This window comes from Theobroma cacao, chromosome 7 (genome assembly GCF_053813885.1).
Source record: "Theobroma cacao isolate CCN51 chromosome 7, ASM5381388v1, whole genome shotgun sequence".
Taxonomy (NCBI): Eukaryota; Viridiplantae; Streptophyta; class Magnoliopsida; order Malvales; family Malvaceae; genus Theobroma; species Theobroma cacao.
Window position 1 is genome coordinate 1,196,300 of NC_142645.1, and position 22,576 is coordinate 1,218,875.

General features: G+C 37.3%; 5 protein-coding genes across 8 annotated transcripts; 3 read left to right on the plus strand and 2 right to left on the minus strand.

The window, feature by feature from the left end:
• Positions 1 to 1,653: 1,653 nt before the first annotated feature.
• Positions 1,654 to 3,487, minus strand: LOC18593372 (Tetratricopeptide repeat (TPR)-like superfamily protein). The gene has a single exon (XM_007020559.3). The coding sequence runs from the start codon at positions 3,321 to 3,323 to the stop codon at positions 2,037 to 2,039; it is 1,287 nt and encodes a 428-aa protein (XP_007020621.3). The 5' UTR covers positions 3,324 to 3,487; the 3' UTR covers positions 1,654 to 2,036.
• Positions 3,488 to 3,893: 406 nt separating this feature from the next.
• FRL1 (FRIGIDA like 1) lies at positions 3,894 to 6,800 on the minus strand. The gene is made up of 3 exons (XM_007020560.3): positions 5,725 to 6,800; positions 4,839 to 5,014; positions 3,894 to 4,753 (listed from the first exon to the last, which is right to left on the minus strand). Exons 1-3 carry the CDS (start codon positions 6,725 to 6,727, stop codon positions 4,142 to 4,144), a joined length of 1,791 nt encoding a protein of 596 aa, XP_007020622.3. The 5' UTR covers positions 6,728 to 6,800; the 3' UTR covers positions 3,894 to 4,141.
• Positions 6,801 to 10,417: 3,617 nt separating this feature from the next.
• LOC18593374 (Protein kinase superfamily protein) lies at positions 10,418 to 12,032 on the plus strand. The gene is made up of 3 exons (XM_018124575.2): positions 10,418 to 10,511; positions 10,652 to 11,155; positions 11,323 to 12,032. The coding sequence occupies exons 1-3, from the start codon at positions 10,509 to 10,511 to the stop codon at positions 11,722 to 11,724; spliced, it is 909 nt and encodes a 302-aa protein (XP_017980064.2). The 5' UTR covers positions 10,418 to 10,508; the 3' UTR covers positions 11,725 to 12,032.
• Positions 12,033 to 13,625: 1,593 nt separating this feature from the next.
• On the plus strand, positions 13,626 to 16,088 carry LOC18593375 (putative inactive receptor kinase At4g23740). The gene is made up of 2 exons (XM_018124574.2): positions 13,626 to 14,901; positions 15,199 to 16,088. Exons 1-2 carry the CDS (start codon positions 13,734 to 13,736, stop codon positions 15,846 to 15,848), a joined length of 1,818 nt encoding a protein of 605 aa, XP_017980063.2. The 5' UTR covers positions 13,626 to 13,733; the 3' UTR covers positions 15,849 to 16,088.
• A 1,660-nt stretch (positions 16,089 to 17,748) lies between these two features.
• On the plus strand, positions 17,749 to 21,738 carry LOC18593376 (RNA-binding (RRM/RBD/RNP motifs) family protein). Of its 4 annotated transcripts, XM_018124573.2 has the most exons (5): positions 17,749 to 18,074; positions 18,225 to 18,338; positions 18,632 to 18,858; positions 19,135 to 20,323; positions 21,122 to 21,738. In XM_018124573.2, the coding sequence occupies exons 3-5, from the start codon at positions 18,637 to 18,639 to the stop codon at positions 21,133 to 21,135; spliced, it is 1,425 nt and encodes a 474-aa protein (XP_017980062.2). In that variant the 5' UTR covers positions 17,749 to 18,074; positions 18,225 to 18,338; positions 18,632 to 18,636; the 3' UTR covers positions 21,136 to 21,738. The 4 variants fall into 4 exon arrangements, 3 of the variants coding, with proteins under 3 accessions (XP_017980062.2, XP_017980061.2, XP_017980060.2); XR_016027495.1 differs by lacking the exons at positions 17,749 to 18,074; positions 18,225 to 18,338 and having other exon boundaries at positions 18,601 to 18,858; positions 21,122 to 21,335; positions 21,557 to 21,738; XM_018124572.2 differs by lacking the exons at positions 17,749 to 18,074; positions 18,225 to 18,338 and having other exon boundaries at positions 18,601 to 18,858; positions 21,010 to 21,738.
• Positions 21,739 to 22,576: the final 838 nt, after the last annotated feature.

Below are 22,576 nucleotides of genomic sequence, written 5' to 3' on the forward strand. Positions count from 1 at the left end.
TTTTTCTTTTTTTTTAATTTAAATTTAATTTTTGGGATTTTTTCTTTTTTTTATTTTTTAGATTTTATTTTTGGAAGGTGGTTTAAATCTTCAAAAGGTGACCCATTTTGTCAAGGCAATCATTGTTGTTATCTACAAGGGCCATACTTTTCCTTTCTCCACTTTTGTTTTTGTATTTTTCTTTAACACCCCTCCTCCCCCCCCCCCCCCCGTCCTCCAAAAAAGAAAAGGAAACACCTTTGGTTGAGTTTGGGTTTTGAGGCACCTATGCAGGCTCAGAGTAAAGTTGGGTTCTTGATTGTGAATTCAATGTCCCCAAAGTATCCTAAATCTAAAGCATTTCTCAATGATTTACACCAGCCATGAGCAAGAAAGTTATAGAAAGAATATAGTGATCAAGTTGATAATACATGTAACAACAAAAAAAATTACAACTAAATTGGTTCAATTGATTAAACCACCCCAAATTCTAACAAAATCCTAATCCTCCTACCTGTTGTCAAGCTCTATAACTCAATGTAAAAACCTTCTAAAACAAGAGATAATGACAGCACCCTTTAATAATTGAGGAAGAGAAGTTTGAGCTCCCAAACCTCCTTTACCTTTAACAGATAAGTTATGTAATTATTTGTATTAAGCTCTTAGATGGGTCATGACTCACGGGCGAAGACAACTTTTTATAACCCAAAGTTGAAAGATGAAAATCTATGGGAAGACACATTTCTTTCTTAACTTTAATTATGTTCTTTGTTTGTATACTACAATAAACATTTGCTATAAACATCATAAAGGACACATAATCATGATTATGGGACCAAAGCAAGAGTTTGCAGAGTTTGCAGACAATGTCCATAAAAGGTTTAAAAATGAGCATTGTAGTACTAACAAACTTTCTTTCCGCAAAAGGTTATGAAGATCCATGATTGATGCTTGAACATTGTAGAATGAGACAAAGGAATTTGAGTAAATATATATAATAAACAAAGGTATAGGCTCAGTCTCAAGTCACTTTTTTTTTTCCCTTCTTCATTTCAAAGAGTCTCAAGTCACTTTGCGTCTGAAACTTTTTGATATTTAGGCTTTGGGTACTTTCACAAGCAATGCCTTAACAAGGCAAGAACTTAATCCTTTTGGGTAAAAAAGAAAATTTAAAAGCTTAACTAGACAAATACAGCACTCAAACTAATGTTGGCTTTTACTTACTGTTAGCATTAAAGAATGTGTTCGATATAAACAGCAAAGGGAGACAGGCAGCCTCCAGTGTAGCTAGTGTCCTACCCTTGAAACTGTTTCTGCAAAAGCAAGTTCATAAATGAGCAACCTTGTTAACTGTGTCTGCATCTCAGAGATTTCCATGGAGCAACGGATAAAACAATAATTGATACTAGGGAAGAGACATGTCACAATCACTTTAACAAACCCTCCCCTCATTCACTCAACTTCTTATTGGCTTCCACCACCTAGAACTACAAAGCCCATTTTTACCTTTAAACCTCTGTTGTACAACCCATGATGAGCAAATAAATCAGTTATCAGACATTACCATATATAAGGCCACTCAATAGATTATCATTAAATACCAGTTCTAGAGCAATAAATTCTACAAATCAGCATGGAAGCAAAAATTGTAGTCATAAGAAAAGAGAAGAAAAATGAAAAACACCGACAGGTCGGATAGGCTTGTATAGAATAGCTATTAGACTGGAAAGTGGAAAAAGAAAGAATGCATCTAGGAAGGGGGGGCTTGGAAGGAACTAAAGCATGCACATATTTTGCATTAGGACAATAAATTGAACCCAACAAAGAACTGATTTTCCAACCAATATTCTTAATCTTTGTTTTGTTCATAGAACAAGACAGAGTACTAAGTGGCTTCTCATTTCCCACTCCAAGTTGTCTAGGTATGGTAGCTCTAGGTAAGGAAACGGATTCAGCCAATGAAGAGCCCTTTCTCCATATGTGCACGTCACCAATATACAACATAGAATCTAAAGATTAGCATTCGTTTAGAGGAAAAGCACCCAAAGCTCATTCCTTTAGTCTTGATTCACAACCCAACTGCCACCAGGTGCTACCTTCACTCCCCTTTCCTTCATCTCCATTCTCATTCCCTGAGCTTCCTCATATCTCCCCACACTAGCATAAATCCTAGCCAACAACACATAATTGGCAGCATTAGACGGCTCTATCTCAAACAAAGCTCTCCCAGCAATCTCAGCCAACTCCACCTCTCCATAAGTTCTACAAGCACCAAGCAAAGCTCCCCAAGTCTTTGCGGTTGGCTTCACAGGCATTTCTTTTATAACTCTATAAGCCTCGTACAACCTCCCTGCTCTGCTCAACGCATCGACCAAACACGAATAATGATCAGCACTCGCTTCTAGTTTATAATCCTTATGCATTCTATCAAAATAACCCAATGCTTCATCTGCTAATCCGGCATGGCTACAAGCTTTTAATACCCCAAGAAAAGTAATGTCATCAGGCCAAACTTTTGCCAACTCCATTTGCTGAAATACCTCCAATGCAGCCTTTGCCTCACCATGCAAAGCGTGAGCTGATATCAAACTACTCCAAGCAACTACATCTCTTTCTTCCATACATTGGAATACATTTCGCGCGTAAACCAGACACCCACATCGCCCGTAAGCTTCCACCAAACCACTTCTCAGCTGCGGGTGCGGTTCTGTGTTACTCCTAAGCGCGTAGCTGTGAATTTCTTTGATCAAACTCAATGCCGCCACGCCAACGCAAGCAGGTAACAGAGCCAGAAGCGTGATCAAATTGGGCCTCAAACCCACTCTCTGCATTCTTCTGTAAAACTCGGTAGCCATGAAAGGCCCATCTTCCAATTCAGACAAGCCCGCTATAATGGGATTAAACGTGGACTCGTTTGGCCCGACATCCATATATTGAAACAGATGCAAAGCCTCATCGACGCGCCCGCAGCGCGTGTACAGAGAAATCAAGGAATTCCAAACAACGACGTTGCGTTGAGGGATTTCATCGAACAATCTGCGGGCTGAAGAGATGGAGAAGCATTTCCCGTACATGTCGACGAGAGCGCAAGCGACGAATGGGTTGGAGAGGAGAGATGACTTGGTGGCGTGGGCGTGAATCGACGACCCCAGTCGGGGACGGCTGATGGCGGCGCATGATTTGAGAACGAGGGGGAAGACGTAAGGGTCGAGAGTGAGAGATGGCGAGGCTTGCATGCTGTGGAAGAGAGAGAGGGCGTCCGCATGGCGGCCTTGGTTCACGTGGGAGGTTAACTGTTTTGTCAGAGACAGTAATCGCAGGTGGTTTGAAGTATAGGAACTCATGTTTCCATGCCTGAAATGTAGGAGCTTTGTCTGATACAAACGAATGTTGCTTTTGCACTAGAAATGGCTGTGTCATGGTACACATAACCTGTTTAATATTTTGAGGACTCCCAGTCAAAAATCATAGCAGTATCCGATTCCAGTACACGATGGGTGTGAAATTCACGACTTCGATTTAGAAATTCACAATCCCTCTCTAACTACTCCAAGACTATAGCTCTAACTCTCTAGTTATGATTTAATTTGGTATTAAGTCAGATTGTAAGAAAGGATCATAATTTGGATTGACAGTGTAAGAATTAATCTCAAAACCCAATGATCCAAATGAAAATATCAAAATTTTAATCATTGAATGCCTCATTGGCAACTTCCCCTTTCAATATATAGTTAAATTGATTTAACATTAAGAAAAAAAAATGTGCAAGGGAAATTAACAGAACAATTTCTGGTGGCATCATATTAGCAAATTTGAGATCCAGTCTCCCTAACAAATATTGCAGAAAACTGCATATCTGAAGCATCATGCAAGTGGAAGTTAGAAGATTGAATAAAAGAAAAATGGCTAGAACATTGAAAATTACGTCATCTCATAAGAAATCATAATATATTGTAAATCTTCTGGGGAATTAGCAACATGATCGGTAAATAAAATACTATGCAGCCTCCCCCATGTCTACAAAAGTTGGTCATGGTGAATCTAGTTCATGCAATACCATCATCCAGTTATCAAAGAAGCAGGAGTGCTTTCCAGCAACCTGTGCCTCAATGGGCCCTAGCATCCAAAGGCAACCATGGTAACGAAAAAACAGTAACAGCAGCTACTGTGGATGGTAAGATGGATGGTAGTGTGGTGGTAAGCCGTATGCACTGTAAGTAGTCAGTCTGTCATAAGGATATAAATGGGAGGCAGCAGGGTTTGGATTCATAGAGAAACCCATAGGGGCTCCGGCCAAACCATATAACCCCACTGATGAGCCTGCATAAGGAGGAACAGTAGCAGAGCCTGCCAAGCCATAAGGACCGGCTGGCGAGCCCAAATATGCAGCAGAACAATCAGGCAATAAACCTGCTGGCTGTAGATGTGATTGCTGGAATGGGGGAACAGCTGAACTTGCACCAGCAACAGCCAACGGTGCTGCCATAGGAACAGCAGATGCAAATGTTCTAGGACGCTTGTTGCCACTCTGCTGCTGCTTTACCTGTGCCAGCTTCTTCTTCTTTGTCTGCTGCTTGGCCTGCTGCTGCTGCTGCTGCTGCTGAGGCTTGGCAGCAGGAGCTGCTGCAGGGCGTTTCCTGTCTGCCTGCTGCTTCTCAAGCTGCTCAATACGCTTCTGAAGGTCCTCCTGTGGATACTCAGTTTCTAGCTTGTGCTCTTGAATTACTTTAATTACAGCTTTCAAGGCACCAATTTCTTTGGCTGTGGCCTCATTCTGCATGAGGAAACATAATTAAATCAAAAGAAAATGAATGTTTAAGTATAATACCCTGAAAATTTTGCAGGAAATGAAAGCTTACCTGTGACTTAAGAGAGTTTTTTCCGTCCTTGCACACTTGCTTAGCAAGCTTTGTTGTCTCCTTCAGATATTCTTTCAAAAGATGGACTGGTGGGAATTTTTCCGCCAGCCCAAACTCAAATATAAATCTCACAGCAAGAAGTTGTTTGCCACTATCTAACAGCTTTTGAATCAGATCTGCAACACATAAGAAAAGCAAGGCTGTTTTCATCAAAAGCTACTCCTAAAACTACAAGATCATTACTGGCAAAAGGGAAACAATTTTAAATCCTAAAAGGGGGAAGAAATTATGTAAATTCTACAGCTTACACATTTCTTAAACAATATGCTACATTTGCACACATTCATTGATGCAACAAAAAGATCTCCCCATGCTTTTCTTCTTGTTTATCATTCCATGAACCAATTTTTTGTTCTTTGAGAAGCTACCATACTCATGTGTTTCACTTGCTTCTTGTCAGTGAAAACTGAGCAAGACATTCTAAACTCATACATGTGTTTCCTGTTCAAAACAAGTTCTGAAGTTTTACATGCACATAAACAGTTTGAAATAGAGCACAAACACCAACAGTAAAATCAAATAAATCTAAGTGCGCAGAACAAGAATCACATTGAACCAAGATACCAATAGCATCACCATAAATCATATCCCTTAAACAGCTAGACCTATTGACATATCAATCCATACATGAAATGCTTAAATTCTCAAAACTCTATCACACATGATAATCTATATCAAGCATTCATGATAAAACTCATCAGCCATGAGAAAGCAATTTAAATGCACATAAAACAATGGTAAACAAGAATAACACCAATCCCAAAATCATATAAATCCAATTGCACATGATAAGAACCGAATTTAATCAAGAAACCGGTAAACTCACCATGAACTTTCTCCCCTAAACCAATTGACCTACACAGCATTGTAGCTTGCCGGTATCTAGCAATGATAACAAAGTAGCCAACAAGCTCCTCTTTATCAACCACAGCTCCCAAACCATAAGCTGCCACTAAATGCAAAAACGCCAGTGTCTCCAAAGAGTTATCTCCGCTCAACCTGAGCTTCCCTTTCCACTCTAAAGCTAACTGCTTTGCTCTCTCCCTCACTTCATCACTAAAACTTACACCAGTTTCCATCAACTGCTCCAACAAAAACACGCAAACCCTCCTCAAACCGAACAATTCCGGGTCTTTATCGCCTTTAGACTGCGAATTCTCTGCATGAAACCCCTCCATTGCATCCAAAACCATAGCCGCAGGATCCGGGGCACTCTTTAGTGCACCCGGAAACTCCATTCGAATAGCTTCCCGCTCTTTTTGGTGGTCATTGACATACTTCCTCAACCCCTTCCCATCCATTCTCTCACAAAACTCCTTCAGCTCCGGCCGGGTCACCACCGAGTCAATTCGGCTCGACGCCGGAGCTAAACCATTAGATTGCAATCCCACTGAATTTGACGACGATGGTTGCTCAAAATTCAACGGTACAAGCTGGTTTAAAGGCCGATTCGCAATCGAATCAGTGACAGACTCAACCCGGTCCTGTCTCGTTAACGGCTCCGAACCAGACTGGTCTCCCTGTTTCACCGACAGCGGCTGAGCTGAGCACCGAGTGTGCTCCAAAACGGGGACGGCACCAACCGGACGGTCAGCGGACTCGCGCGACTCGAGGATGCGGAATCGTTGAGTTACCGAGTTCTTAATTGCCGTGAAGTGAGAGTCGAGGTCGGACCAGGAGATAGAGAAAGAAGAGAGGTGCAAAGCGTTGGCTTGGAGATCGTCGAACGCTTTCTTCAGTTCCTCCTTTTTTACATCTATGAGTTTGATCGCCGATTCTATTTCTTTCAGCGACGGAGGTACCGACGCCAAAAGATTCTGCGACGACATTAAAAACCTAAGGGAAATGAAACAACAGAGAATTTGCGACGATTTAATTTTTTTTTTCTTTCCCTTTTTATCAGTCTTCAGGCGTGTAACTTGCCGGGAAAACGAGTAAGCCGAAGGCGGTTAGGTTCATAAACGGTGTCGTTTTAACACTTGGAAAAATTCATATTCGGCCCAAAACTTTGATAAATATCCAATAAAGGTCTTGGGCTTTTAACTTAATCCAATTAGACTTGCCCCATTTTGGTCAACGCTTAGGCCCAACAACATTTATGAGGTCAAACTATATATATTATTAGCGACCCATTTTTTATTGAGTCAATTGTAAATTTTGTATATCGAAAATTGATCAAAATAATCAAATAAATCATTCCTCCTAATCGATTAATATTGAAATCAAAAAATTGAATTCAATTGGTTTCAATCAATCATTTTGATTTATGCTAATTAATATTAATCTCGACTTACAAGAACACAAATTTAGAATTTGAAATGGTGATTGTTGAAGGCATAAAATGAACAAAAAGAACATAAACTTCTTAAAAATGAAACATATATATACATATATATATGTTCATATATAAGCAATAATGATGGAAATGTTGCTGTTATACCACATGCTTGCACAACTCATAATGCAATAAGGTTCCCTTGGACAAATTTTGGCCCCCTCTTCCATTATAGAGATTGCAAACCAAGGAAAACAGAAGTGGATAATCATGACAGGCAACAAAAAAGCTTCTGATAAAGGGAATGGATAATGCTCCAATGGCTCCAAAAGATAAGCCTTGATTTCAATATACTTTGCTCCCATTTTTGTTTGCAGGGTATTATGGCTTACAAGTTTTCTTCTTCTATATTTCCCTCTGGGGATGGCAAATAGACCAATTTAGAATTCTAAACATTGCATATGGGGGGCTATGGGGCTTTGCATGTGAGGTGGGGCCACTAAGTTGTAACCCTATGATTTGTGAAAGTGACAGTCAAGAGAATTTGAATCCGTCTCTTTTGATTAACAAATATATATATATATATATTTATTATTAAATTAAATATTTAAATATAAGAATACACGTTACTTTTATTTAATGGGATTAGTCAAAATTCGGACCTAATTACATCCAAATACACTCAATTTTTGTCATTCATATAATGTGAAACATGTTTGCAACTTCTTAACAAGGTCTCAACCCAAGTAGTAAAGAATTTGTCATTGATTTGTTGTTATTTATTTATTCTATTTTTTTAGAATTAAAAGGTTTATTTAATAAGGTTTTGGGTTTGGTTGGTAAAACAAGTTAAGCATATCCAAGTACCAACATTCTATCTAAATACTATCATACTATTAAAGTAATAGTTACCATTTATATATATCTTAATAATTTCGCATTTTCAACCGTAATCTTTTAATTTTTATCGTGTATATATTTTATATACATAAACAAAATAAAAATTAAATTAAATTTACATCATGGAAGAATCGATATATCTCCAAAATTTTTCGAATAAATATATTTGTCGATTAATTCGAGCTATTTAAAATTGGTTCAAAGGCTAATTCATATTGAGCTTACCAAGGGTATCATACTTTGTCTCGATGCCTCAATAAAAAAAAAAAAAAGCTATATAGGATATAAAGAAAGATTGACTTGGTCTTATTTTGTTGATTCAAAGACTTGGGGGAAGAGTTATCTTCATAAAAATGCACCCCATGTGATATCTAAAAAAGATTTGAATATTGGTCTCTTTTTTTATTTATCTTTACTTAATAATATCTTTATTTTTTATATTATTAATTTTAAATAGAGATTTTCATGCTCGTGACACGTGGACGATATCGGTTTTATAGCAGCCCTTTACTTTTAAAAATTAATTTTACAAAAAATAAGGAATTGAAAATTAATTAATTTTTTCTTTTGTTTAGTTTGATTGAAGCATTGATGGGTGGGGGTTCTCACATGCTTTCCATGTAACATATTATTGTATGTTAAGAAGTGGCCAAAACAACTTGGACTGGAAAATCACATGTTCCTTCATGTTTTAATAATTTAGATAGCAAAAGCCTTAGGATATTGTCACAAGAAAATCCCAACCTCAAGAACCCTAGGATCCTATCCTATCTTTTAATTGATTCTTTTTTTGATATTATTTTTCTATGTCTTTTGCGATAGATATTAAAGGTTATGATTTTCGATTTATATCCGCAATTACGGGTTTTTCATGTGAGGCACTTTTGTGGTCTAATGATGAATTAGAAAATAATTTGGAGCCTTAAATTTTAAGAATCAAATTGAAGAACTTTGAATTCCTTCCTGAATTTAGATAGAAAAGCCTTAGGATAATGTCACAAGAATATGCCAACCTCAAGAACCCTAGGATCCAATCCTATCTTCTAATTAATTATTTTTATATTATTTTTTTATGTTTTTTGAGATAAATATTAAAGGTTATGATTCTTTTATATCCACGATTACTGGTTTTTCATGTGAGGCACACTTGTGGTCTAATGACGAATTAGAAAATAATTTGGAGCTTTAAATATTAAGAATCAAATCGAAGAACTTTGAATAAGAAAAAATTTTCCGAGAATGTTAAATTTATTTCAGGCTACTTTTTGAAGTATTGATAAACATGTGTTATCACCTAACTATTTCGGGTAATTTTAGATTCGAGATAAAATTAATTAAAATGGTTTATATTAATATATAAAAATTCCAGATTCGATATAAATAAGGTAGCATGAAAATATCGATAAAAATCCAAAACTTGAGAAAAAAATCGATATAATATAGGTTAACATCTTAATTTAAATTTAAAGAAAAAATTTTCATATATTAACTTCTAATAATTTTGAAGTTGAAATTGAAATTTTTATTTCAATAACATCGTACTGTGTGTAAATTATCGATTTATGATTGTAAAATTATTTACTATTAACTGAACGATCTTAATATTTTCTTTTCAAAAAATCAAATCGTACCCTTTAATAATTCATATTATATATATTTGACTCGTGAATCAAGAAAAATACTTTACGAAATTTGATTTTTCTTTGAACAATTTTCTTGCAAGCCAAACACACTCCCAATTGTTGCCCATTGACTATGCCCACAACATAGAAAATTCAAAGTCATAGACTTGGAATCAAGACTTTCTTCCCCCTTCAATCACTTGACCTCTCTAGTTTCATCTAGGCCGTCCAAACCACGTCAAAAACCACCCACATGCTTACGTGGACGGTCATGATTCAATGTCAAAATCTTTTGTTGCCAACGTTGACTTCTTTGTTTTCCAACATAAAAGGAAACAAAACCTAAAAAGCAGCTCCGAAGATATGTACAACGTGGTAAAACTAAATCGACCAAACAAAATCGAAATTTTTTATGCATCGAGTATATATTTTAATCCATATTGTCATCTAATTCGTTAATAATGAATAAGATCGGACAGTGTATCAAATATAAATTCAAAAAAAAATTATTTTTTTATTTTAAAGATTCAATTATGAATTGTTATTAATTATAAAAATAAATTCAATTAAAATCGTAATCGAGGGCAATCTGAACTTTCTAAACTCATTTCTTAGTTACCATAAACATTCATAAATTAAACCTATAGAGGTTAATAAAAATTAACCCTAGTTAATCAACCTAATCTTTTTAACCTAAAAAGCTTCTCCTATAAGTACCACTCTTCAAAACCCTTTAGCTTTTCCATAACTTCGTGTTCGGTTACCCTTCTTGCAGATAAAGTTTCTGCTTCTCATATCTCTCCTTTGTCCTTTATGGTGAGTTCTCCAAACCCTTTTGTTTTTTTGGGTTGAATCCTTAGTTTTTTATGGCAAAATCTTCGTATATTTTGCAAGTTTTTTCATGATTTTTTTGTGTATTTTTTTAACTTATGTTTGTGCATGATTTTCATGAGTAGATGCCTGGGGTCAATCCTGAACAATCCGACAAGGATTCGGAGCCGTTTGTAGAGATCGATCCGACCGGCCGTTATGGTCGTTACACTGAACTTCTAGGTTCGGGGGCGGTCAAAAGGGTCTACCGCGCATTTGATCAAGAGGAAGGGATCGAAGTTGCATGGAACCAAGTCAAACTGAGGAACCTTTCCAACGATCCGTCGATGATCGACAGGCTGTTTTCGGAGGTTCGGTTACTGAGATCATTGACCAACAAGAACATTATCTCGTTGCACAATGTCTGGCGCGACCAGGAGCATAACACCCTGAATTTCATCACTGAAGTCTGTACTTCTGGGAATTTGAGGGACTACAGGAAGAAGCACAGGCAGGTGTCAATGAAGGCATTGAAGAAATGGTCGAAGCAGATTTTGACAGGGTTGGATTATCTGCATACTCATGAGCCTTGTATCATTCACAGAGATCTCAATTGCAGCAATGTTTTTGTTAATGGAAACACCGGCCAGGTATATGCTCATGGTTAGATGATGATGATTCTGTCTTTCTTTTTTACATGTTTGGTTACTGGGGAAAGGTAGGAAAAGCAACGAAAAGTAAAGAAGGTGAAAGGTATAGAGAATATAATTCTCTTATTACTTTATAGTTTTATTCACTGTTTCAGTATCTTCAACAGGTTAAGATTGGTGATCTGGGATTGGCAGCCACCGTGGGGAAGAGCCATTCGGCACATTCAGTCCTCGGGACACCGGAATTCATGGCACCAGAGCTGTACGATGAAGATTACACAGAACTTGTCGACATATACTCATTTGGTATGTGTGTGCTTGAGATGGTGACCTTGGAAATCCCCTATAGTGAGTGTGACAATGTGGCCAAGATTTACAAGAAGGTGTCAAGTGGGGTGAGGCCTCAAGCCTTGAGCAAGGTTAGGGATCCGGACGTCAAGGCATTCATTGAGAGGTGCCTTGCTCAGCCTAGGGCAAGGCCCTCCGCGGCGGAGCTCCTCCAGGACTCGTTTTTCGATGAAGTTGATGATGATGATGATGAAAATATTGATAGCGGAATTTCTCCATGACTAAATGCTAATTTTCAATGTAGTATATATGACTGAATTAGACCTAGGTTTTTTTTATTGTTTATCTTTTTCTAATCTTAAAGTGTTCATGATTGATTTGGATGCAAATCCAAATCAATGGTTAGGTTTTTTTTCCCTTTAAATTTCTCTTTCAAGTAGGTTAATTGGATAACTTAGGAGAGTTCCCTTTAGGGGAGGGAAAGTTAAGGGTTCTAAAGTTTATTTTGTACATATTGTTTTTTCTAAACATACAATATATCTAAATATAAATGAGAAAGAAAAAAATTTACGATTTATTGTGTGTAAAACTCTCGATATCTTGGATATGAATTTTTCGAATTTGAAAATTCAAACACACGGATAAAAGATCAATTCAAATTCAAATTGTATTCGAAGTAAAGTCAAAGAAAAATCTAATAGATTCAAATTGAATACCTTTGAATGGGGCTGTAAAGAACATGCTTATGTCTTTGAGGAGAGCCAACCTATAAGGCGAATGTGACATTCAAGCAAACGACCTTTCAAGCCTATGTAAAAGCACAGCTCTTGGCGTGTGGAGAAGAGAAGCATATTTTATTATAGGGAAGTTGGGTGACAAAGAGACCTTCTCCTTTCCTTTTTTCTATATTGCTGTCACACTCAAATTTGTTGGGAAAATTATTGCTAGCCTGGCCCTAATCTGGCCTGACTGGTTTTTCCATTTTACCAAAATAAAAAAAGGGTTTGCAGAATTTGGCATCAAAAGTTTGTTTAGTGCTTTTGCTTAGCTTTTTTGTATTTCCTTGTGTAAGGAAATGGGTTAATTTGGATGGGAAAAAATAATACGGAGAATATGGTATAATGATATCTATACTTAGAATTAGTCTGCCTTTAATCAGTGCTTTTGGGGGAGAAACTTTCAACTCTTTAAATGATTCTAGTTCCCCCACTATAATCTCAAATTAGAAAACTAATCATATTATAAAATTCATTTGGCTGACTTTTTTGGCCAAAAGTAAAATTTAATGTTCTTAAACAAAGCATGGAACCATGATTTTCAATTTTTAAATGTATTTTTATGTTTTTGCAATGTGATTCCTTGATGAACAGTGTGGCCTGGATTGGAATGTGAGAGGCTAATAGAACCAACCATGCGAATTGACTGGGTCATTTGCAACTTGCAGGTGGAACAGAAGCCTATTGGTTCCAGGAAAAAACAGCTGTAAATCCATTAGTCAAAGGGATAATGTCTTTGTTGGATGTCTGAAAGGGTTGACTGATGATTGAACAGGCAGAAGAATGGTCATTGCCAGCTCTTCTTGTCTCTGCAGATTGGGAGATTTCCAGAAATATTGCATTTGACATCCCCAAAGATCACGCTAAGGAAACATAACTTTATTTTAGGTTGATTTAAGGAAAAGAAAGGGTAAACTTTTGATAACCCAAGCAAGTTAATAACTTGAGTATGAGGTATGCCTGTTGCCTTCTGCTTGTCAATGCATGTTTGCTGCTCCTTGGCTTCACAGTACAAGGTTTAGTTAATTAGGACTTTCCAAAAGACAAACATTGTTTTTGTCCAAATATCTTATCACTTACTTCTTGATGATGATGTTGCTCCATGAATTTCCTCAATCAAAAAATTAATCAAACTACTGTTAGTACGATGATCTACAGAAAGAAAGAAAAGTTTTCGATGCTTGTTGGCATGATTCTGCAGCCATATCAGAAGAGAATATGATAGCTCAAACTGTTAACAGAAACCAACAGACTATGAGCAAAATAGTGAAGATGTCTGAGTAATATTCTAGTATGAGTCTGGTGTCTCATTGAAGATATCGAATTATGTGAAGTTTGTGAATATTGCTTGTATAAAGTATTAAAAAAATGCATACATGAAGCTTTGGAAACTAAGATAGAATATGCCCTTATCAGATTCATCGAAACAAGGAGAAACAATGATGTATTGTGATTCTATCAAGGTGCCTTCCTGAGTAGAAATCTAGTTATGACTGCAACTTACCACATTTTTGATGAACCAACAAAGTAGTCTAAAGATGTACAGAAGGGGAGATTTTGACCTGTTTTTGAAGGGGCTAATATGCATTGCAGTTTTTCCTCTATTAGCCACAGTTTGCCTCGGAGGTAAGGTCCACGAATCTGAATCTTTCCTTAGCTTCATTAGATCTGTTGATCCCCAAAATAAACTGGAAACTCAATGGAATGAGTTGTCACAAAATCCCTGCTTGCTTAAGTCTAAAGGTGTAAAGTGCAATCTGCAGGGTACCTCCATATTAGAAATAAGGCTTGAAAATTTGAATCTTAGTGGGGTAATAGATGCACATGCCCTTTGCATGCTCCAAAACCTTGAAGTTCTCAGCTTAGCAAGAAATCTTGTACATGGAACCATACCTAGCTCGATATCATACTGCACAAGGCTGAGGTATCTAAATCTGAGTAGCAATTCTTTAACTGGGAGAGTTCCTGGCACTCTAACTAAGTTGAAATATCTCAGGAGTTTGGACATCTCTAACAATCATTTTACTCCCATCGGCCCACGTGTAAAAAGGGAATTTAAGCATGTTTATAAGTATTCCAAGGAACCAGTCGCATTACAAAGAGATAGTCATTTAAAAACAACAGGACATGATGAACAGGCTCCAGCTCCTCCAAAGGACTCTAGTGATAAAAAGTCAAACAATCTATTGTTGGGTATCGTGCCCTTAGTTCTTGGCAGTGGGTTGTTCTTCCTGTTATTATACTATTTGAGAAAGAGGGCTGATAAAACAACTAAAGAGAAGGAGATTCTGAATGCTCTCAAAGAATCTCCTCTCAAATTTCCTCCAGTCGGTGCTACAGAGGAAGCGAAGCCTGAGGATAGACACCAAGAGCTTGTGTTCTTTGTTGAAGATCATGAAAGCTTTAAACTAGATGATCTCCTAGAAGCCTCAGCCGACTTACGAAGCCAGAGCCTTTGCAGCAGTCTTTACAAGGTAATACTTAAGAACAATGCCACTTATGCTGTCAAAAGATTGAAGAAATTGCAGGTGTCCTTTGAAGAGTTTGGCCAGACAATGAGGCAGATAGGGAACTTGAAGCATCGAAATATTTTACCCCTTGTTGGCTACAATTGTTCTAATGAAGAAAAGCTTCTGTTCTACAAGTATCAGAGCAATGGGAGCCTCCTAAACCTGCTGAAAGGTAAGTTGAGAATCTTAAGATCAATGAGGCTGGTCATCCCGTGATCAAACCAATTTAGGCTTTCCAGCGAGCATGCAGGTGCACCCACACCTCACTCATGTACAGACCAAGGTGGTCAAGCATTACAGCATTGCATTTTTCTTTCACACAAGCACGAGAAAATTGAGACCAATGTTCTTACATCCTCTTGATCTTTTGGCATCTTTTTTTGAACTTAATTAACAACTTTATGACTGGCTTTAGCTGTCAAAATGTCTTCTGTCCTGTATCTCAGATAATTGTTTTGTTAACATGCAGACTACATTGAGAAGAAAAAAGATTTTCCATGGAGACTTAGGCTGACCATAGCAAGTGGCATTGCGAGGGGTTTGGCGTTCATATATCAGAGTTCAAACGACCAGGAGATCATTCCTCATGGAAATCTAAAGCTCTCAAATATACTGTTGGGTGAAAACATGGAACCATTAATAAGTGAATATGGGGTTTCAAGACTTTTAAATCTCCAAAAGCAACGCCTCTTCTCCTCCAATGGTTATACTGCACCCGAGAAAAGTTTATCAGAACAAGGCGATGTTTATAGCTTTGGAGTTATCCTACTGGAGTTACTTACTGGCAAAACTGTGGAAAAAACTGGAGTAGACCTTCCCAAGTGGGTCAGGTCGATGGTGAGGGAAGAATGGACTGGAGAGGTCTTTGACAAGGAGGTCAGTAAAGCTGCATTGCAGTGGGCATTTCCTTTGCTGAATATTGCTCTTAAGTGTGTATCTCATTCCCCACAAGATAGACCAGCTGCATCAGAGGTCCTGGAGAAGATAAATGAGGCTTTGTTTGCACACGAAGATCTTTCGGTTTCTTCTATGTCTTCTTTTGAATCTGGCCATCCAGATTGCTGTATACTTCACAGTGTCATACCTGAGACTTGGGACACTCCAGGATCAAATTGTTAGTGGACATTTCGATATGTTTTATATTCCATTTCACTTCAGCACCAGAACAATAGTACCGTTTCCTCTGTTTAGCAGGAAGAACTTCCATGTTAAGTACAATAATGAGGGTTTTATATTCTATGTAAGCCTTTTACATGAAAGGCAGAAGCCAATGTACATAATGAGGAAGAGTGAATCCGACTATAAGTCATGTTATTATCACAATAGACTTTATAAGTACTTGTCTGTTGTTTGCTTGTCTCTTTTTCTTTGAAAGGTACCTTCTAACACTTAATAATTGAAATTCATCTCAGTCCTTGACACAAGCAGGAAGCATTGCAAGATACTTCTGTTTAATCCAAACCAAGAAAGTTTATGTTTAACGTAGCAAGCTTAACACTTATTACTTACCTGTTGCTGTGCAGCTCTATCAGGGTGAAATCTACATGCCAGAGTGCGGTTCCTTTGTTCTTCCACTACCCTTTTTTCCGGGTTATGTAATAACTTTAGAAATATACTCTAATTTGATAAACAAACAAGGCAATCATTATTTTATCATAAGTCTTGAAATGAGATCAAAATGACATGTGAAACATGCACAAACGGTAGCTTCCCTGCTGCAACTTGCATTTACAAAAATTTTTTAATAAATTATGAAAGAAAAGTTAAGATTCTTTCATTTGTTATGTATCCAATTTCATGAATTTTCTGTCATGGAGAAGTTGATGGCAGAAATAATGGGATTTGTCCATTTGGGATCATCAACCTGTTGCAATGGTTCAACATTGTTTCTTAGATTGGTTTGTTCTCTTATGTATATATATGTTTAAAAAAATGCAGGCCAGATCATTAAATATCCCAAAAATATCTTCACTACAAACCAATGTCTCTTTTCTAAACCAGATTAGGCATTGAACCTTGCTTTCTGCTTACACCAAATGAAATTTTTATACCAGCCTAACTGCAAAAAGTTGTTCAACCAATGTTAGAAACTTATAAAAAAAAATAATATACGCATCCAAGAACCCTCATTGAACTTTCCGAAACGTGTAGTTTAACATCGAAATTAAGGTTTAAATAGGAGATTAAGGACTAGATCAAGCACCATTTAGCTGGCTGATGTTTTTCATTTATACTACTAATTTAATAGGACTTTTGGTCTAATGTGGGGAGAAGAAATGAAGCCTCCTAATCCTTTCTGGTTGTTGATTTTGGTATCTATCTAATCAAAGGGCTTTAACTTGTGAATGCATCAAATCTGAAATGTCACAGATGCCTTAAAACAAAACAGAACAAACATTGGATTGTACTTGATTTCAGAACTCAATCCTCAATGTTATCTTGAAGAGGTTTAAGACAAAATCCAGAGCATGACATGATGATTGCCATGAACTTGTAATAATCTGATGATGTTCTTAACACCCACCCCCCCCCCCCCCCCCCTTTTTTTTTTTTTGGTGTCATGAGCTTTGGTCTAACATGTAAGTTTTAACTCCACTAATTGTATGTGTGGTGTCAAGCCAGGCAGGCTCAATCTGTACCAAAAGGGTTTCCATTGTAGACATGAACATAGAAAACAACAGCATGCCAAATTTTTTGAACCAACCTGTCTATCAACATATGATATAAAATAAAAAGAAAAAGAAAAAGAAATTAATAATTGAAAAATGGAAATTTAAGGTCTAAAAAAGTGGTCCAAAAGTCTGCTTCATGATTAAAATGCAAAAGTTGAAACATGATTTTGGTTCTAACATGCAATCCCAAGCAAGGAATAGTTAATGCCATATGCTTAATTGATTCAATGTCTATACAAGAATCAAAATATAATTTTTATTAATTTTCTTAAAAAAAGAATAAGGAAGTAAAAAAAGAAAAACATCACCATCTCCTGCCATCAGTCTTTAGGCTACTCCAAATATTCTTACACCAGAGGATTGCCAATCTCAATCTTCTCTCTCCCTCTACATATATATTCTCTCTCTTCTCTCTCTACCTCTCTCCTCAAATTCCATTTCTTTTGATTTAATTAAGAGGAGTGGAATAACCAAGAAAGATAGAAAAAGAAACAGAGGAGGAGAGAGAGAGAGAGAGAGAGAGAGAGAGAGAGGGGAGAAGTAGAGAAAAGCCTTTTTAAAGAGAAGGATAAAAAATGAGCAACAAAAACTCCTCTTCTGTTTCCATTGTCATCATTTCTCATCTCAGATCTTAATTTGCTTCTATTTTCTAAACTGGGTCATTTCCAAGATGGTAAAATTTTGTCTTCTTCTTCTTCTTCTTCTTCTTCTGCATCTCTGTTTCTCTCTGTTTTTTTCTCTGTTTCCTGATCTTTCTCTGGACTTTTCCTTTGTCTTGATCCACATAATTTGGTCTCAATTTTGAATTTTTTGTGATTACCAGGAAGCTTGGGTTGTTTTCTGATTGGTGCATGAAGTTTTCAGATGATCCTAGATTGGATTTGACAACTACCCACTTTGTCTTTGATCAGGTTCTGTCTATAATTCATAAGAAAAGGTATGTTGTTTCTTTTAATTTTCCTGTTTGATTGTTGTTATTGTTCACATTTTGATCTGTTTTGGTTTGTTTTCCCCAATAAGGATGGATCCTTTTAGCTGCTGATGATAATTTGATAATTCAGAATTGGTTTTTGAAGTTATCAAAGAGTTTCATTTATTGAATTGGTGTTAGAATTCTGATTGAATTTGAAAAATTTTAATCTTCGAATCCGATTGTGGTACTTTGTTTTGAGAAAAGTTTAGATTTTTCTTTCTGGGACTGAAATTGGTGGTTGATGATGGTGATTGCAGATAAGATGGAATCAGATCTTGGTAAACTCTTCATTGGTGGGATATCTTGGGACACCGATGAGGAACGTCTCAAGGAGTATTTCAGGAAGTATGGGGAAGTGGTGGAAGCAATGATCATGAGAGATCGTGTCACAGGTCGTGCCCGTGGCTTCGGTTTCGTTGTCTTTGCTGATCCTGCTGTTGCTGAGAGGGTAATTATGGATAAGCATATGATTGATGGTCGCACGGTGAGAGCCTTGATTATGATTATCCTTTATACATTACAGATTTAATTAGGATTTTAAACATTTCTTTCCTTCTAAAATAGTAGAAAATGCCTACAGAGGAGGGATGTTTTTCTCCTCAATTAATTTGAGATTTGTGATAATCACAGTGAGTTTGAACTATTTTCTGGCATTGACTTAGTATGGCTTTGTTTGAGTGAATTTCTATCCAGTTGTTAGTTTGGGACAGAAAAAGTGATGCAATTGTTTGATTAAAGTTTCTGACTGCTCAATGTTCAGGTTGAGGCAAAGAAGGCTGTTCCTAGGGATGATCAACACATTCTAAACAGGAACGTGAGTAGCATTACTGGATCTCCTGGTCCTGGACGCACAAAAAAGATTTTTGTTGGAGGTTTAGCATCTACGGTCACCGAGGGTGACTTTAAGAAGTACTTTGATCAGTTTGGTTCAATTACTGATGTTGTGGTGATGTATGATCATAACACGCAGAGGCCGAGAGGGTTCGGCTTCATTACTTATGATTCAGAGGACGCGGTAGACAGAGTCCTGCATAAAACATTCCATGAACTCAACGGGAAATTGGTTGAGGTCAAGAGGGCAGTTCCTAAAGAACTATCTCCAGGCCCCAGCCGCAGCCCTATGATTGGATATAATTATGGCTTGAGTAGGGCTGCCAACTTCCTCAATAGTTACGCTCAGGGATATAATCTTAGCCCACTTGGAGGATTTGGAGTCAGGATGGATGGTAGGTTTAATCCTCTTGCTAGTGGTCGAACTGGGTTTCCTCCATTTAGTACCACTGGATATGGAATAGGTATGAATATGGAACCAGGAATGAGTCCAAGCTATGGTGGGAGTTCCAACTTTGGCAACGGTCTTGGATATGGGAGAATAATTAGTCCCTATTACAGTGGGAATTCAAACAGGTATAACACACCTATTGGCTATGGTGTAGGAAGTGGAAGAAATGATTCTGTTTTGAGCTCTGCTACTAGGAATGTCTGGGGAAATGGAGGCCTAAGCAATGCCACAAATGCTTCCAGCCCTGGTGGTTACTTGGGGTCTGGAAGTGGGAGTTTTGGTTCTTTAGGAAATAGTGGAGTAAATTGGAGCCCTTCTCCTGCACAAAGTGGAGGGAATGCTTCTGGCTATACTGGGAGTGCTGGTTATGGGAATGCTGATGATAACTATGGTTTGGGAGGGGTAGGATATGGAAGAAACGGTGCAACTGTTGCAGCTCCAACATCATCATTTGCTGGGTCAACTGGTAGTTTTGAGGGGTCCTATGGGGATATCTACCGCAGTGGTTCAGTTTATGGTGACTCAACTTGGCGGTCTGCAACTCCTGACTTAGATGGCTCTAGCACATTCAGTTATGGGCTTGGCAATATATCTTCAGATGTTGCTGTGCGAACTTCTGAGGATTATGTTGGAAGTTACAGTGTTGCAAGTAGACAGTCTAATAGAGGTAATACTCTCTTTAGTTTCATTAAGTTTTTTTTTTTAGAAATAGCTTTTGAATTTAGGTTAGATTTATTCTAGATTTACCTGGATGCAAATAACTACTTTCAACTTAAGGGTTTGGGTTGAACTTTCTTAACTCTAGATGAAAATTTCTTTTTGCTGGAAACATAATTGCGGTCATAGTTTATGGATGTTTATAATATCAACATAAACTTGTTTCTGGCATCTAATTAGCAGAGGGAGTCAAAAAGAATAAAGATAAATTCATTAGTATAAGGTAGAACTAATTTGTTTTAAGTTCATGGAGTTTGAATTTAAGATGGAGATCATACTCGTTTTTCCTTACTTAGCAATTGTTTTTGGAATGGAATGTGAAGTCTTATCTTTAGTCATATCTGATTTCAACTCCTGTAAGGATAGCCAACTGTTTGCTTTTCTTGTGGTACCATGATAGAATCCATCGGTGTCAATTACTTTATCCGACCTCTTCTGCATATATGCTTGCTTTTTTAACAGTTTGCATCAGGGTTTATTCGTCAGAACTTTTCCTTTGGGCCTTTATGAACTTGATCTTGTTGTATGTAACTCGGAAGAAATAAGTAGGGAAATTTAACTTGTTCTGCTAAGCAGAGTTCAATAATCTGAATATTATTATTGTCATAGGACTGAAAAATGATTTTTTACATGCAGATACTTGACGTTGATTCTGAACATTTCATTTATGCTGATATGTTGAGGCTCGAGAGTCGTGTGCCAGCTGGCTGCATTTGTTAATTCTTATATTTGTTGGTTTCTTATTCAGGAATTGCTGCCTAGGAGAGCTGTTACTTGGATATCAGAAGTTATAATGTAGGTTTGAATGAATTTGCGCAAACAGGTGAAAAGTTTGTGAATTTGATACAACTGCCTCAGTACTATGTCAGCTTACACGGAAATTGATCTTATAGCACTAACGAGGGTTATTGATTTGAAATATACACATTCAGAGTGAGCAGTTACAAGGGATTTTGTGTAAGGTTTGAGATTTGATTTTTTTTGCTTTTTTATTTTTAATAGTGAAAATTTAGGTCCTTTCTTGGCATTTGAGTGAGGTGTAAAATCAGATTGCGGGATATATACTCCGGATGATTGGTTCCAATTAATGTACCATGCATCTCCAGCAAGGCGTGCCGGTAGTAGTACATCAAAACAATAGGGTATTAATTTTTTTTCCTTTTTTTTTTGGTAATTTTTTCAGCTGCTGTAATGCCTGGCAGAGTTGCTGGTTCTTGTCCTTATATTTCCTTCATATTATCTGGGATTGTTTTTCTCTCAGAATTGTAAGGACTTTCTGTTCAATTTACTAGTGTGAAACATTAGAGGGATATCCATATAAAATCCCAATCAAATAAGTTACAAAGTATTCTGATTCATTTGTTATTTACATCAAACAACTTTATTCGCCATATATGTAATAACTGTTTGCTTTTGCTGCTAAGCTCTCCATCAGGCGCATTCAAGAACATGGCAATCATCTGCATGCTATTAGGTTGTGAGAGACTTGATTCCTATGGTTGTGATGTACAGATATGGTGGAAAATTTTGGACTGTTTGCCTTGTCTGGAATGTTACAAATGCTGCATTAATTGCCTTTCTAGTTGTATTTTTCCATCATCTGCTGATAAAATTTTTGCAGTTATTTGTTCACTCTGACTATTCTGTGTGGTCACACTGAGCTCTTATCCATACTTCCCATAGAAAAACTGGAATTGTCTTTGCTTGGGGTTTTCAAATCACTTTCATTTTGAAATTTTCTTTTATAGTGGCACCCCCAAAAATAGATACTACCATGGTTGTGGTCCTCTCTCTACCTCTCTCTCTCTCTCTCTCTCTCTCTGAATTTTTATGGCATTTTGTCCTGGTAAAAGCTTTTTGTTATGTGGATTTTAGGAGGCTGCCACTATCCAAATCCTTGTTGTGGGTTTCCATTTTCCACTTAAAGTTGCCAGAACTGATAACGTTATCAGCTTGCAAACCTGTCTGTGGGGGCAAAAGGCCCATGGCAATTTGGGTCCAGGTGTTTTTGGGGGCTGAGGAGAAGAGAGCCTTTCATGATGAAAAAGAGCACATCTTTTTCCCCCACACCCATTGTTTTCTTTTCTTGGTCCATCTACTTTTGTTCAAAAAGTTCAGGTGCTCATCAATGACCAAACATGGATGATGGATCTGGAATAATGACTTCACTTGAAATGGACGATGAACTTTCACTCCCGGTAGT

What these genes read in the sequence shown, in the direction of transcription:
- LOC18593372 (XM_007020559.3), bottom strand. Translation starts at nt 3,323, where the DNA reads ATGAGTTCCTATACTTCAAACCACCTGCGATTACTGTCTCTGACAAAA.
- FRL1 (XM_007020560.3), bottom strand. Translation starts at nt 6,727, where the DNA reads ATGTCGTCGCAGAATCTTTTGGCGTCGGTACCTCCGTCGCTGAAAGAA. An exon ending in TTTAGGGGAGAAAGTTCATG is followed by an intron (nt 5,015 to 5,724) that starts GTGAGTTTACCG and finishes TATGTGTTGCAG; the next exon opens with ATCTGATTCAAAAGCTGTTA. An exon ending in AAAACTCTCTTAAGTCACAG is followed by an intron (nt 4,754 to 4,838) that starts GTAAGCTTTCAT and finishes TTCCTCATGCAG; the next exon opens with AATGAGGCCACAGCCAAAGA.
- LOC18593374 (XM_018124575.2), top strand. An exon ending in TTAATGGAAACACCGGCCAG is followed by an intron (nt 11,156 to 11,322) that starts GTATATGCTCAT and finishes TATCTTCAACAG; the next exon opens with GTTAAGATTGGTGATCTGGG.
- LOC18593375 (XM_018124574.2), top strand. Translation starts at nt 13,734, where the DNA reads ATGAACCAACAAAGTAGTCTAAAGATGTACAGAAGGGGAGATTTTGAC. An exon ending in CCTCCTAAACCTGCTGAAAG is followed by an intron (nt 14,902 to 15,198) that starts GTAAGTTGAGAA and finishes GTTAACATGCAG; the next exon opens with ACTACATTGAGAAGAAAAAA.
- LOC18593376 (XM_018124571.2), top strand. Translation starts at nt 18,616, where the DNA reads ATGATGGTGATTGCAGATAAGATGGAATCAGATCTTGGTAAACTCTTC. An exon ending in ATATGATTGATGGTCGCACG is followed by an intron (nt 18,859 to 19,134) that starts GTGAGAGCCTTG and finishes CTCAATGTTCAG; the next exon opens with GTTGAGGCAAAGAAGGCTGT.